The sequence below is a fragment of the Protomyctophum parallelum genome (genome assembly GCF_964188405.1).
Source record: "Protomyctophum parallelum genome assembly, chromosome: 3".
Lineage (NCBI taxonomy): Eukaryota > Metazoa > Chordata > Actinopteri > Myctophiformes > Myctophidae > Protomyctophum > Protomyctophum parallelum.
Window position 1 is genome coordinate 48,956,421 of NC_139698.1, and position 14,928 is coordinate 48,971,348.

At 41.8% G+C, this 14,928-nt stretch overlaps 2 protein-coding genes across 2 annotated transcripts; both read right to left on the reverse strand.

Moving 5' to 3' along the window:
• Positions 1-403: 403 nt before the first annotated feature.
• LOC310855499 (C-X-C chemokine receptor type 3-like) lies at positions 404-1,891 on the reverse strand (the record flags this gene model as incomplete). The annotated part of the gene is made up of 2 exons (XM_083760523.1): positions 404-1,226; positions 1,634-1,891. 2 exons carry the CDS (start codon positions 1,889-1,891, stop codon positions 465-467), a joined length of 1,020 nt encoding a protein of 339 aa, XP_083616649.1. The 3' UTR covers positions 404-464.
• A 9,783-nt stretch (positions 1,892-11,674) lies between these two features.
• On the reverse strand, positions 11,675-13,257 carry LOC310855500 (C-X-C chemokine receptor type 3-like; the record flags this gene model as incomplete). The annotated part of the gene is made up of 2 exons (XM_083760524.1): positions 12,970-13,257; positions 11,675-12,415 (listed from the first exon to the last, which is right to left on the reverse strand). The coding sequence occupies exons 1-2, from the start codon at positions 13,225-13,227 to the stop codon at positions 11,675-11,677; spliced, it is 999 nt and encodes a 332-aa protein (XP_083616650.1). The 5' UTR covers positions 13,228-13,257.
• Positions 13,258-14,928: the final 1,671 nt, after the last annotated feature.

Below are 14,928 nucleotides of genomic sequence, written 5' to 3' on the forward strand. Positions count from 1 at the left end.
TGGATTACCAGTCCGGTGCCCAGACCGTTACGCTACGGCCTGGGCGACACATCTATCTTAAGCAGCTTTGACCTAACCCTGTTAGAAGCTGGGAAGCTGGCAGTCCCCCATTGATAAGGTTGTCTCATCTGAAAAATGACGAAAAATAAAAATAAATAAACGAAAAGTTTTAAATGCCACGTAGCTGTCAATAAATCTTGACATATACTATACTTGTTGTATGATGGTGTTGCTCGTTGATCTACAAGCACCGATCTACATTGCACAACATCACGTCATTACCTGTTTGCTGTTCATTTAAGGGCTGTATAGTTGTGGTGTTACTTATAGTTATAGTTGCAGTTAAGGTGCTTGGTTTGAACAGCCCTTGTCTTTCTGTCGGTCTGCCCTCCCATCTGGTTTGTCTCTGTCTTGCTGTCTGTCCATGTGTCTGCATCTGTCTGTCTGCCACTCAGGCCACAGTCTCAGATAGCGATGGAGTTAGAGGTGTCCCCAGACTCCGACCAGAGGGAGCTTTGCCTGCTTCCGGCAGCAGACTGGAATTTGACACTACTCTTCAGCCTGCAGCCCAGAGACCTCAAAATGTCCAGCAGCTGACGGCGGAACTTCACACCGACAAAGGCGTAGAGCACAGGGTTGAGGCTGCAGTGGATGTAACCCAGGGTGGAGGTGACAGTAATGGCTTTTTCCAGAGAAGACCTGCTTCTGCACGTCAGGTTATTGTCACTGGACAAGGAGATGTTGGACTGTTGGACCCCCATAGTGTCCATCATGAGGGTGATGTTGTATGGTGTCCAGCAGAGGAAGAAGACCACCACCAGGGCCAGGATGATCCTGACAGCCCTCTGTTTCTGGAGGCCCTGGGAGCCTCGCTGCAGTTGCAGCAGGATTCTGGTGTAGCAGAAGATCAGGACAGCTGATGGCAGCAGGAAGCCCACGATGTGGTAGAGCAGACGGGAGCCCAGACGCCATTCAGTCGTTGACTGAGAGAAGCGCTGGTAGTCGCGAATGCACTCCATCCTGTTTCCTCGTCTATCATCTTCAACGGCCCGCAGGAAGACCCAGTCGGGGATGCTGAGGAGCAGGGAGAGGAGCCAGACCGACAGGCAGCTGGAATGAACCAACCAGGCCTTCCTGCGAGAGAACATCTGGGCAGCGTGGACGATGGACAGGTAGCGGTCCAGACTGATACAGGCCAGAAGGAAGATCCCACAGTAGAAGTTGATCTAGGGGGAAAATGAGGAAGAGAAAGACCAGAGGAACAAAGTCAACTGCATGCCTTCTCCTTTTCTCAGAAAGGTTTATATGGCAGCCATAATTTGATGCACACTTAATAGATTACATGCAAAGTGCATTAACCTTGGTCTACTGTTTGTCTTGTAATTTGACAATAGATAATAGCCTATATACAACCATAACAAAACTCTCCCCAATAACTAAACAGAAATTAGCCCCTTCTATTTTCACGCGTGTTGCTGACGTATCTCCTGGTATTTTAAACTACCGGTAATTGTGAAAGTGTAGAGTAGAGGAGTGCATAGTTGGGGAGTTGGGGAGCAGTGGTAATTCAACCGGTTTAACTATGCTCTCAGGCCTGTCCTACCTCTTTCCTGTCATTTACAGCAGTCATTACCGTGAATATTGCTCCGATGACCTTGCACATGGGGGTTCCGAAGCTCCACCCCTTTTCCTGAGCGGACTGCGCAGCCCAGAAGGGAAGTGTCACCAGCAGCAGGGTATCGGCCACGGCCAGGTGGAGAATGAAGGTGTCCGTCACGCTCCAGTCCCGCCTCCGCTTTACCAGAACCCACAGGAGCAGTCCGTTCCCCAGCAGACCGACTACCAGAGCCAGGTAGTACAGAACTGGGATGAACACCGCCTCAAAATGCATGGTCTCATTACTGTCACATACGTCACCATAAGATCCCATGTCAGTGTCACTAGAATTAAAAGTACTGTTGTTGTAGTCATCCCAGAAGTCTTCAAGTTCAGCCACTGTATGCATTCCATCACTCTGCAAAAACAAATCCAAAAGAAAACAAAGCTGCTAATTAATTTTCCCTCCCTGCATGTTTTCATTCAGTGTTCAGTCAAATGATGCTATACAGTCCATTTTAAGTAAAATATTCATAGTGACTTATAATCACACTACATTGCATTATAACAGTGATTATAATACATTATAATTTTTTTATAATTATTACAACGATGATAATTATAATTATAATACACTAGCCTATATGATCCTGTTCAAAAGGAGAGTCAGGAAAGTATTATGATTAGTGCTGAGTTAACTGAATTAATTAATTTGTTAAATTAATTAATTTGTTAAATTAATTAATCCACGTATAACTATGTAAATTTGTCCCAGAAACACGGTTTACTTTCCATCCTACAAAAACAAAAGGAAACAAAGCTGCATGTTCATTTTTCCAGTAGGCCTATCCAGTCTGTATGTTTTCGTTAAGCCACAAGTTGGCACTGTTTGCTCCCATAGCCTGGCCCTGTGACCTCTAACCGCTAATATATATACCCTACTATGGACTCCAGGACCTTTTGTGTTATCCTTTTATCCGTAATGTCTCACTGTACCACGTGCTGTTTACAATTCTGACTAATATAGTATTCAATTTGATTGATTGATTGATTGAAATATTTATTAACAGTTTGCAGAAATACAGTACATTTCAAGCACAAACTCAATACAAAGACTGTTAACTGTGAGTGGACGACCCAATTAAGCATTACACTTGTTTACAAGAGGGTGCACCTTGTTCAATTCATCAAAACATTTAGAGACGTACAAATAGACACTTCTATATAGTCAAAGAACAGAACACGAATTCATCATAAAGGAGGTAAAATGGAAAAGAAACCTATACAGTGAGGGGAAAAAGGAGTGTGTGGTGGGGGGGGATTCAGATTTTACGGGGGCCAGTTTCGAATTGCAGCCGTCCGTAGGAGCCCTTTGATATAGTTTTGAAGGAGTGAAGGGATGTCTTAATGACTGTTGGTAGGGCGTTCCACATTTTGGTGGCATAGGAGAGAATTTAGTCCCTTGTTTGTGCCGAATCTGGGTTGTACATGGTTCGTTGCACTCCCTCTGGTGTTGTGGGTGTGGACTTCGTTAACATTAAGGAAGTATCTAGACAGGTACATGGGTATCTTGGTGGTGTATCGAATCTTGTGGACCAGACCCATTGCAAGATGCTGTACTCTGTCGTAGACCCTAAGCCATTCCAGCCTGTCAAAGTGGGCAGGGGTGAGGTGGGTTCGGGGGGTGAGGCCAAGTAGGAACCTGACCAATTTATTTTGGGAAGTCTGGAGCCTAGTTTTAAAGGCCTTTGAGGTGCTGTGGTACCAGGAGGAGGTGCATGCATAGTCAAAGAAACCTTGTATTGTTAACGTCTTCAAGGTGTTTTTGTTGACCAGTCCTGTAAAGGAATCTTGTTCTTTGGTTGACTTTTTTGATTACGTTGGTGGCCATTTTATCACCGGAAAGATTGGCCTCCAGGATGGAACCTATGGTAATTTCATCTTTACGTGTGATAACATTGTCACCCACTCTAACCAAGAAGCCATTTGCCTTGCTGAGATTACTATTAGATCCAAAGAGAATGGATTCAGTTTTTCCCAGGTGTAAAGATAGTTTGTTATCAGCGAGCCAGGTGCAGATTCTACCGAGTTTAGAGCTGAGGGCCTTTTCAACCTGCAGTTTGTTCCTGTCCGAGACTAGCAGTGCCGAGTCATCTGCGAACAGGAACAAGTTGCAGTCACAATCAATCAATTAAACCCAGCGAACCGTAAGAGAATGGGATACAAAATAAATTTATATTCAAGCCATTAGCCATTACGGGGTTTGTGGGTTTGTGTATATATTCCTTTAATTTTCCTAAGGGGCTGCCCTAGTGTAGTGTTTACTGTTTAGACTCGACATGTGCCTTTCATAATGGAAGGTTGTGGGTTGTGGGAAACAAGTCTCCTGATTAGACAAAACAAATCCATCCATATTCCTTTAATTTTACCTATGCCACATGGTGGCACTGTATGCTCAGTGCTCACAGACAAGATAATAATAATTAGCAGCAAAAATAGAAAAGCTCAAATGTATCTGAACATCCACTAAAATACATGATTTGGGCTATTTTATATATTTTTAATAATAATGGTGGTTTGTTTTCCTTCACATAGGAAATGCTGTTTTAAACACCATATGAATCGATAGCATTGGGTAATTGAGGTAGAACTTGACTATCCACTTCTCCAGACACTGCTACCACCGTTAAAGGTTTTACACATAGCTACAACATGATTAAATATGAAATAACATTTTGCATATTAATTTACTATTTTAGGCATCAATAAATAAACGAATTAATTTGGTTGATAACATAATGTCATATTGATCATGTTATAAACGGTGTTGTTACATACTGAGTTTGTCAGTGGTAACAACTGTGGCTCTTTTTTTCTACTGAATATACTTTAGAAAGACATTGCTTCGATCTGCATCAGAGCTTTATAGTTACAGTATATCAATCAATCAATCAACTTTATTAGTGTAGACTCAGGAATCCATTAAAAAACAACATGAATTAAAAAAACACTATATATATATAAAAACACCCTATACCATAAAAACATCAGCTATTTCAAGAGACAATCATTCCAGAAACTAGTCGTGGACAGATAAGTCAATTTATCTTTAAGTATTAGATTGCAGTCACGACTCACCACTGTGCACATTCCCCTTTGAAATGTATTACAAACAGAACATGCATATCTTTGTGACTTTTCTTATTTTGTTCATTCAATAACATTTTCTTTTTTTTTCTTCTTTTTTTTGTATATGTTATATGACTATAAACTATGGTCCTACATAGTGTGACAAAAATGTGTTACCTAATACATAGTACTCCTCTCCCTGCATCTTTAGTACTAATCATTACTAATCGGGAACCCATTCGGTTAAAAAAGAAAAGAAAAAGTTGAATCTGATGACTAGTCGACAAATCTACAACTATTCTGAAAAAGTTGCCAACTAGTAAGAATCTGTAGTTGTGAAACCCCTAGCGCCAATAAGCTATTGGAAAGTGCATAGACACTATTATTACAGAGAAAAATCTAAATGAAAGATCCAAAATGTACAGTATATGACCAAATGATATTGTTAATATTGCTAATGGATGATATAAAGTGCTGATTTACCTTATCGGTAGCCATGGTGTTGTAGCTGTACAGCACAGAGATTAATTAAAATGTATGACGGACGTCAAAGCAGAGCAAAGCCCCAAGAGGAAATGAGCTTTAATCTGCTTTCACACATATGACATAGTATGGATCATGTTGTGCCTTTGAGTGAACACGGGAGATATTTGAGAGAGGACATGGTGTACAGGTATTCTGCCCTACAAAGTGCAGTAACTATGTTTTTGGACACACCAACTTATTTGTGTACCCCAAAGGTCAAATTAGGCTTCATGATTTTGGCGGATAAGCAATTACCTCAAGAACATATTTACAATTGGTATAATATCACCTATTTGCCGATATCTCATTTGGCTGACCAGTTGAAACACTTTTAAACCCAATATCAGCCAACTAGGAAAACATTCCTAGTTCCTGCACTTTGGGATTTCTTTCTTTCTTTCTTTCTTTCTTTCTTTCTTTCTTTCTTTCTTTCTTTCCCTTTTTTGTGTGAAATGTCATACTTATCGGGCAGTGGTTCCCAAAACTGAGGTGGGTCCCCAAAGGATTTCGGATCATCAGATGATTAGCTTAACGTGCAACATTGTTTTCTCACTCAACAGTAAACCAGTAAGACGCCTGAGGGCGAGAAGCGACCTCGCCCTAAAGGGTGAGGTCGCGTGCACGCATCTGCCTGGGTGACAGCAGACTGTTGGGCGCGTGCTGGCCGCTTTGGCCATGTGGGGGTCAGATCAACATATGGAATGAATTCTGTACTGGCCATATATGGAGCATGTCTTAAGTGTACAGGGTTTGATGAGGTCAGATCAACATATGGAATGTCACTCAGAACAGGTCAGCTCCATATATGGAGATCTAAGGGTGGCAGCTGGCGCAGTGTCTTGAGTGTACAGCGTTTGATGAGGGCCCAGGTAGGGCCAGGCTTTAATTTTCAGGCCTTTTGACAACTCTAGTTTTTGTGATGACCATATACCTGTATGGTCATGCCTGGGGGTGACGGACTAACTAACTAACTGATGGGAAATGCACGTTTTCATAGTAATGTGACCTGGGGTCGCAACAAAGGGTACAATCTAAGGACTTTTAGATTGGCCAAATTGTCATATTATGTAAGAAAGCGGCAAACATTGTGAAAATAGCCAATCTACAAGCTCTTGGGGGCGGCGGTGGTTCAGTGGTAGAGAGCCTGGATGGGAACCGCAAGGTTGCCAGTTCGAACCCGGGCTCCTCCAGAGTTACTGTCGAAGTGTCCTTGAGCAAGACACTGAACCCCTAATTGCTCCCGATGTGCTGGTTGGTGCCTTGCATGGTTTCCGCTGTCATCGGTGTGTGAATGGGTGAATGTAATGCACAATCTATGTAAAGCGCCTTGGGTAAAGGCGCTATATAAATGCACCATTTACTATTTACCATTTATTCTCAATGTCTTTCTTTTTCTTTTCACAGTTTTGTTTATTCAAGAGTTCAGGGTATACAGTAAATCAAATAATATGACAGTATATATGTGACACACCCATACGGAACATACCAAAGAGATGTACATATAAATGTTATGACCACTATATGCAAAATATTGTGGTAGCATAAAAGAAAAATAAATTGTATAGACCTATGCTAACAGGGAAATGACACTAATAGTTACAAACCACATAACCTGAATCAAGTTTGAAACAAAAACAAGACAAGACAAGACAAGACAAGACACAACATAATTTATTCTCAATGTCAAACTAAACGTAATGCCTACCATTCCAAGTGCTTGTCAGGGTGGGGGTTCAATTATGAACCCAGTTCAATTATGATTATTTGTCTGTATTATTTGTATGTAGGAAAAAAGCTGGAAAACGCATAATTATGTACTTTATGTTCTTTCTACAACTGCCCTATAACTACGCTGAATACAAAGTCAATGTAAAACGGGCGGCTGCAATTAAAAAAAATCTGATGCAAAAGTGGTAACTCATCATTAGGTCCACATAGCGGCAGTTACTGTACGTTTACGTACATTAATTCTTTAAGAAGAAAAGTAGAAAACACACATGGGCAGAAACATCAGGCACAAATAAGTCAACACCTGCACTCAAAATAAGGATTTACATTGTAGGGGGACATCACATCAGTGACCCATTAGTGTCAAGTGTTTTTGTCCTTCAGCTGGCATAGACAAAATCAGGCCTTATTCACCAGAGAATTGTCCTGCTATTGTAATTCTGGCAATGGATACTTAAGTCTTAAGTCCAAAATGTTTGACTTCCAAGTTCCGACACAATGTGTAGTCATTTTTGCCCATGATTGTCATGACATGCCCAAAATAGGTAGACCATGAGTTGAATGTAGTTAATACTCTTAAGAGAGCTGTCTATTAATTGTGCAAAGAGGAAGGTTGGCTAACAGTTTAGAATTTACTGGCTTCAGTGTACAGAGAGGGAAGAGAGATGAGATCTCTGATCAGCTTGTGATACTTGAGGGAACAAGACCAGCTTTGTCATTATTTCTACATACAGGGAAATGCATCTTTCTTTACCATTTAAGAGATGAAGATATGATCTTTACTAGTTTTTGTCTCCACCAGGCCGAAGGCATGTGGGGAGAGTATGTTTTGCACTCCGTCCGTCCGTGTGTCCGTCCGTCCGTCCGTCCGTGTGTCCGTGAGCAGCTAATCTCGGCCACCGTTAACCCGGTCGATGCCAAATTTTGCACACACACTCCCTGGATGCCAACGATGAACCTCTGCCCCAAACTTTCCAGGACGGCCTGTTATAGCGCCACCAGGAGGCCGCTTTGTGCAAAACAAGTTTTTGCACAGTACACCTACAGATTTTGTCCAAACATCACGCAAATTGGTACACAGTCTCTCTAGAGCCATTCAACGAAACCGGTCTTTCAGATTTCTCAGACTCCATCCTGATTGGTTAACATTGGCTTCCAAAGTTCACAGGAGTGCTCAGTTTCAAACAAAATGCTGCAAATCATGAACACATCGCGTGATTTCCCTGAAATTGTGCACCCACATTCCCACTAGGCCCAGGACGAAATGCCACATGAACAATTTCAACTCAGACTCAAGGTGGCGCTATAACTGGCCGAAAAGTGTTTTTACCTCTAACTGCACGGATCTGTGGATAACTTTGTATGCCAACTCCCTAGAGGCCAAGGAAAAACCTTTGCCTGGAATTTTTCACATCTGCTCTTTATAGCGCCACCAGGAGGCCGACATATGTAAAACACATTTTCTATTATTACTCCTTCAGATTTTATCCACATTTCACGCAAATCCGTATACACTATCTCCATAGTCATGTGATCAACACGGAGCGGCACCATTTCCCATCTTCCATCCTGATTGGCTAAGATTGGCTTCCAAAGCTCACACGATTCGTCCATTTCGAAAAAAGGCCACAAATCACAAACACAGTGTGCAATTTCCGTTAAATTATACACGCACATTTTCACTAGGCCGAGGACGACATGCCACAATTTTTTCCTCAAAATCAGCCTCACGGTGGCGCTATAACAGGCAAATTCCTGTTTTTAGCTATAACTGCATCGATCTGTATACAACTTATGTATGCACACATGGAAAAACATTGTACCTGCATCCCTCGAACACGAACCTCCGGCCCAAATCTTCCTCAACGGCCTGTTATAGCGCCACCATGAGGCCACAACCTGACCTGCCCTGGTGGAGACCTGTGCCGATTGGCACTTTGTCTAGTTTAGCATGTTTCTTTCTGCATAAATTAATCTATGTACTTATGTAAAACACCCATGTACATTATTGTTCAGAATTTAAGCTACCCCATGTGACAATACTTAAAAAAATAAATTTAGACGGTCAGTGTTTTTGGTAATCAACACTATCAACTATCTGTCTGCTGAAGCGCCATTATTGTCTCCACCAGGCCGAAGGCATGGGGGGAGAGTATGTTTTGCACTCCGTCCGTCCGTCCGTCCGTGTGTCCGTGAGCAGCTAATCTCCGGCACCGTTAACCCGGTCGATGCCACATTTTGCACACACACTCCCTGGATGCCAACGATGAACCTCTGCCCCAAAATTTCCAGAACGGCCTGTTATAGCGCCACCAGGAGGCCGCTTTGTGCAAAACAAGTTTTTGCACAGTACACCTACAGATTTTGTCCAAAAATCCCGCAAATCGTTACACAGTATCTCCATAGTCATGTGCTCAAGACGGATGTGTCTGATATTTCATATTCCATCCTATGAAATCTTTCACGCACTTTCCTACTAGGCTGAGGAATATAGCCCACCCATTTCACATTGGCCTGTTATAGCGCCACCAACAGGTGGATTGTGCATGCGTGCGATCAACACGGATCTGCACCATTTCCCATATTCCATCCTCATTGGCAAAGATTGGAACAAACAAACAAACAAAAAACATGTTTATATTACTCCTAAACATTCCTATTCTCCTGGTGGAGACCTGTGCCCAGAAGGGCACTTTTTCTAGTTTATCTTTGAGTGTAATGTTACCCTAATGTATGTGTTGTTTTTATGTTTTATCGTCTATTTTAGCCAGTAATTTTTCACCAACACATCTCAGAACATTTTGTTTCTTTCCTTTAACGACATTAACGACATTATTACCACCACCTCTATCTCTTCCTCTCACTGCGTTCCTATCAGATTAATCATGTTATGGTTATTTTGTATCTGTCATAGTTGGAATGTAACCAACAGAGTTGACATTTTACATCTTTATTGACAAAATGCATATAAGCATACATTTTGTACATATCTCAGATATGTACAAATATACATATGATGCATGATGACATGTTTTATCCTTTTGAGTTGACAGTTGACAGATATGATATCTGTTAAATGGATAAAACATTCCTTTGGTCCTTAAAGTAAACTGAATGCATCTCAGGTCAGTAATTCAATCCCATATTGGGTTAAAGAGGTTGTATGTTTATTATGATCATGTACAGATAACAGATATGTTACTATTGTTAGCACTCAACTCTTCTGGTATTACCTAACACTGTGTTGCCTACGCCCTAAACACGTGTGTTTGAGGCATCGACAGATGTTATCTTAATTTCCTGCCAGACCGTTATGGTTGAAGATAATAGTTCCACTGAAACTACTCGTAGGCGTGGGCATATTTTAAAACTGAGTTGTAATTGTGTTGTCGGGAACACTTGAAATTGTCTTGACGCTCCTGGTTATTTCTTATGTCCTTTCAATGTACTGCAATGGGAAATTGTGGGCAAGTAAACATTATAAATTAGACAGCAATTTTATATTATATATATAATAGAAAGATAAACTTATTTCATGAATAAATGTATTTGGTCTCCAGAAGGTAGGCTATAATCTCAGGACAGTGAGCTACACCTGCTCCTAATGAACCCGTTTCAATAGCACTGGGTTTTTGTTGTTGATTCTTTTATGCCTGTGTGTGTGTGTGTGTGTGTGTGTGTGTGTGTGTGTGTGTGTGTGTGTGTGTGTGTGTGTGTGTGTGTGTGTGTGTGTGTGTGTGTGTGTGTGTGTGTGTGTGTGTGTGTGTGTGTGTGTGTGTGTGTGTGTGTGTGTGTGTGTGTGTGTGTGTTACAATTAAGCATGCATGAGGAGGCATTGTAGCATATTGTTTTTTATTGAGACTGGGATTTCTACATGACGGTGAGTCATCTATTTTCTGAACTTCTGAAATCTTGCCCCTGACACACATGCTTACTACCTCACATAATAAAAATAATAAAAAATAATACTGAAAACCAATCCAAACTGAAATGAGCACGCCCACTCTGGAAACTAACTAAAACTAGACTGAACTGAACAAGAATTACAAAAAAATCTAATTAAAATTAAAACAAACCCCACACATAGGTATATAAATGAAATGTGTACCAAGAGTAGCATTCATGATTGCTTTAAATTAATTCATGAATTAAAATATAGTAACCAACTTTAAGTGCATTTACATCAATGATCTCAGGAAGATTAAAGGGACACCTTGCTGATCCTGACCCCAAATCGCACTGCTCCAATGTGAGAAGACCACTCATCGACGCTACGTAGCAAGAGACACCTGATGCACCCCAGTCCCTTGCAAGATGCAGAAACGGCCACATGATGAAGGCGATTAGATCACCACTGCACTCCATGTTGCGTGCTCCATGATGACGCAAATGCAGATGATATCCCTGCATCCCTCAGAGAAACACACAAAAGACACACAGCTCTCCTCGCCAAAAAAAAGGGTTGAAGCTTTTTGATCCTGATTCCTGATATATTTCTGTCTGATGATCTGCCTGCCTGCCTGCTTGCCTGCCATCTGTCCGCTAGTCTGTTGGTCTGTCTGTCTTTCTGTTGGTCTGCCTTCCCATGATTGTCTGTCTGACTTACTTGCTGTCTACATGTCCACATGTCTACATGTCATTGTCCACATCTGTCTGCATGCGTATCTATAAGCATCCTTCCCTCCACTCCACAGTCTCAGATAGCGATGGAGTTGGAGGTGTCCCCAGACTCAGACCAGAGGGAGTTTCTCCTTCCGGCAGTAGACTGGAATGTGACACTACTTTTCAGCCTGCAGCCCAGAGACCTCAGGATGCCCAGCAGCTGACGGCGGAACTTGATGCCCACAAAGGCATAGAGCACGGGGTTGAGGCTGCAGTGGATGTAACCCAGGGTGGAAGTAACAGTCACTGCTTTTTCGAGAGAAGTCCTGCTGCTGCAGGTCAATGTGGACAAGGAGATGTTGGACTGAAGTGTGTCCATCATGAGGGTGATGTTGTATGGTGTCCAGCAGAGGAAGAAGACCACCACCAGGGCCAGGATGACCCTGACAGCCCTCTGTTTCTGGAGGCCCTGGGAGCCTCGCTGCAGTTGCAGCAGGATTCTGGTGTAGCAGAAGATCAGGACAGCTGATGGCAGCAGGAAGCCCACGATGTGGTAGAGCAGACGGGAGCTCAGACGCCATTCAGTCGGTGACTGAGAGAAGCGCTGGTAGTCGCGAATGCACTCAATCCTGTTTCCTCGTCTATCATCTTCAACGGCCCGCAGGAAGACCCAGTCGGGGATGCTGAGGAGCAGGGAGAGGAGCCAGACCGACAGGCAGCTGGAATGAACCAACCAGGCCTTCCTGCGAGAGAACATCTGGGCAGCGTGGACGATGGACAGGTAGCGGTCCAGACTGATACAGGCCAGAAGGAAGATCCCACAGTAGAAGTTGATCTAGGGGAAAAATGAGGAAGAGAAAGACCAGAGTAGTGAAATAAAGATAAATATTATGGTGTGTTTCAAAACCAAAGCGCATTGCTCATTGTGGAAAAGTCATCTACAGTATGTAGGTGCACATGTTGGAAAGATAATCTTTACAGTGGTGAACTCTTAACAGATCACCATATAAAGTGCATGGACCCTGGTCTACTGTTTATCTTGTGATTTGACAGGAAATAATAACATCTTCTTTTCTTTTTGGCTGTTCCCTTCAGGGGTCACCACAGCAAATCATCTGCCTCCATCTCACCATGTCCTCTGCCGCCTCTTCTCTCACACCAATTAACTAGGAAATAATTGGATATACTGTACCCCTTAAAACAGGAACTCTCCCCACAGCTAAACAGTTGACACCATTATATAAATTGAATCAAGTGTATAGAAGAGTGAGGGGGTTGGGGCGCAGTGGACGATGATCGACATCGTTGAACAATCTCATAATCTCTGTCACATAACTGCCTTGTTTCTGTTATATGCAGCAGTACATTGTACTTGTACAATACAATTACCGTGAATATTGCTCCGATGACCTTGCACAGGGGCGTCCCAAAGCTCCACCCCTTTTCCTGAGCGGACTGCGCAGCCCAGAAGGGAAGTGTCACCAGCAGCAGGGTATCGGCCACGGCCAGGTGGAGAATGAAGGTGTCCGTCACGCTCCAGTCCCGCCTCCGCTTTACCAGAACCCACAGGAGCAGTCCGTTCCCCAGCAGACCGACTACCAGAGCCAGGTAGTACAGCACTGGGATGAACACCGCCTCAAAATGCATGGTCTCATTACTGTCACATACCGTCCCAAGGTCACCATAATAAGATCCCATGTCAGTGTCACTAGAATTAAAAGTACTGTTCTCATTGTATTCATCAAAGAAGTCTTCAGCCACTGTATGCTCACTCTGCAAAAACAAATCCAAAATAAAACAAAGCTGCAAATTAATTTTCCTTCTGCATGTGTTCATTCAGTGTTCAGTCAAATTATGGTACAGTCTATTTTAAGTAAAGATATTTATAGTGAATTATAATCACACTACATTGCATTATAACAGTGATTATAATGCATTATAAAATCATTATAATGTATTACAACGATGAGAATTATAATACACTATATGATCCTGTTCAAAAGGAAAGTCAGGAAAGTATTATAATTAGTGCTGTCAAAATAACTGAGACCCGAGCCATACATCCCAAAATCCGATCCACTCTGCACTAATCATTGCTCTGGTATCTGATGGCTGATAGATCCAAACGAGATGGAAAGAGAAAAAAACTAATCTAAAAAATACATGTCTTGGCCGGTATTCTGAGTCTGGCAGTGTGCCGCGGGTTCGACTCCCGATCCCGACAGCCTTTACTGCGTGTCACTCCCCCATCTCTCTCCCCCATTTCCTGTCAGCCTACTGTCTGTCCCTAAAATAAAGGCGAAAGCCACAAAATAAAAACATTAAAAAAAATGAAATACAAATTGGTTATTCCCATAGAAGGCATGAAATCACATAGCACGACAACTGGGTGGAAGACAGAGAGACATGGAGAGAGCGAGTAATTAATTGATACATGACCTTATAAGTCATTATTATAATGTGATTGATGTATTATATGATTGTTGTTATAAAGCTTTATGAATATTTTCGAGTCCTTATAATGGTGACAGTGTTAAAACTGTGGTACAGTGTTAAAAGCATGTTATCATTTTGGCAAATTCCATTTTAAGTTATACTTTCATTTATATATTTATTTAGGGCTGGGACTCGAATCATTTGGATTAATTACAGTTTCAGTCGCACCGAAGACAACCAGTGCACGAATTGAGAGAAGAAGCTGTTCAGAACGTTTTGCTAGGCCTAGTGAATGGGGAAAAAGAAGCAGAAAAAATAAAAGCTTCTCAGGTCAAATATTGATATGCGATTAATTACGATTAATTCATTACAAAGCCTCTATATAAAAACATAATCGAGTCCCAGCCCTATTTGCCCCTTTTTGTCCTGGCAAAATAAATGGCATACTGCTAAATAAATAAAAACCTCATCATCAACAACACCACTCTTTGAATCAACATTTATAACATATCATACACAAATGAGAAAAGACTCAAATCCAATATTTCGGACCAAATTCTACTACTCAAACCAATGGATTATATATGGTAGCCAATCAAAGTTTTAAAAGTGCTGATTTACCCAATCAATCGCTCCCTTGTCCATGGTGTTGCAGCTGTACCGCACAGAGATTAACTGACGTTTATGACATATGATAGCAGAACAAAGCCCCAAAAGGAAATGTGCATGAGCTGCACACATGCACAGCACAGTATCCTTAAATACCCTTCTCAACAGCTTGAAATGCCAGCAATTTTTTAATAATAATTATAATAATTAATAACAAAAGGCTATAACTATTGAACCAATGCTTGTAATAAATAAATAAACATCCACTGGATTCCTTGGATCATTATGCAACTCTCCATATAG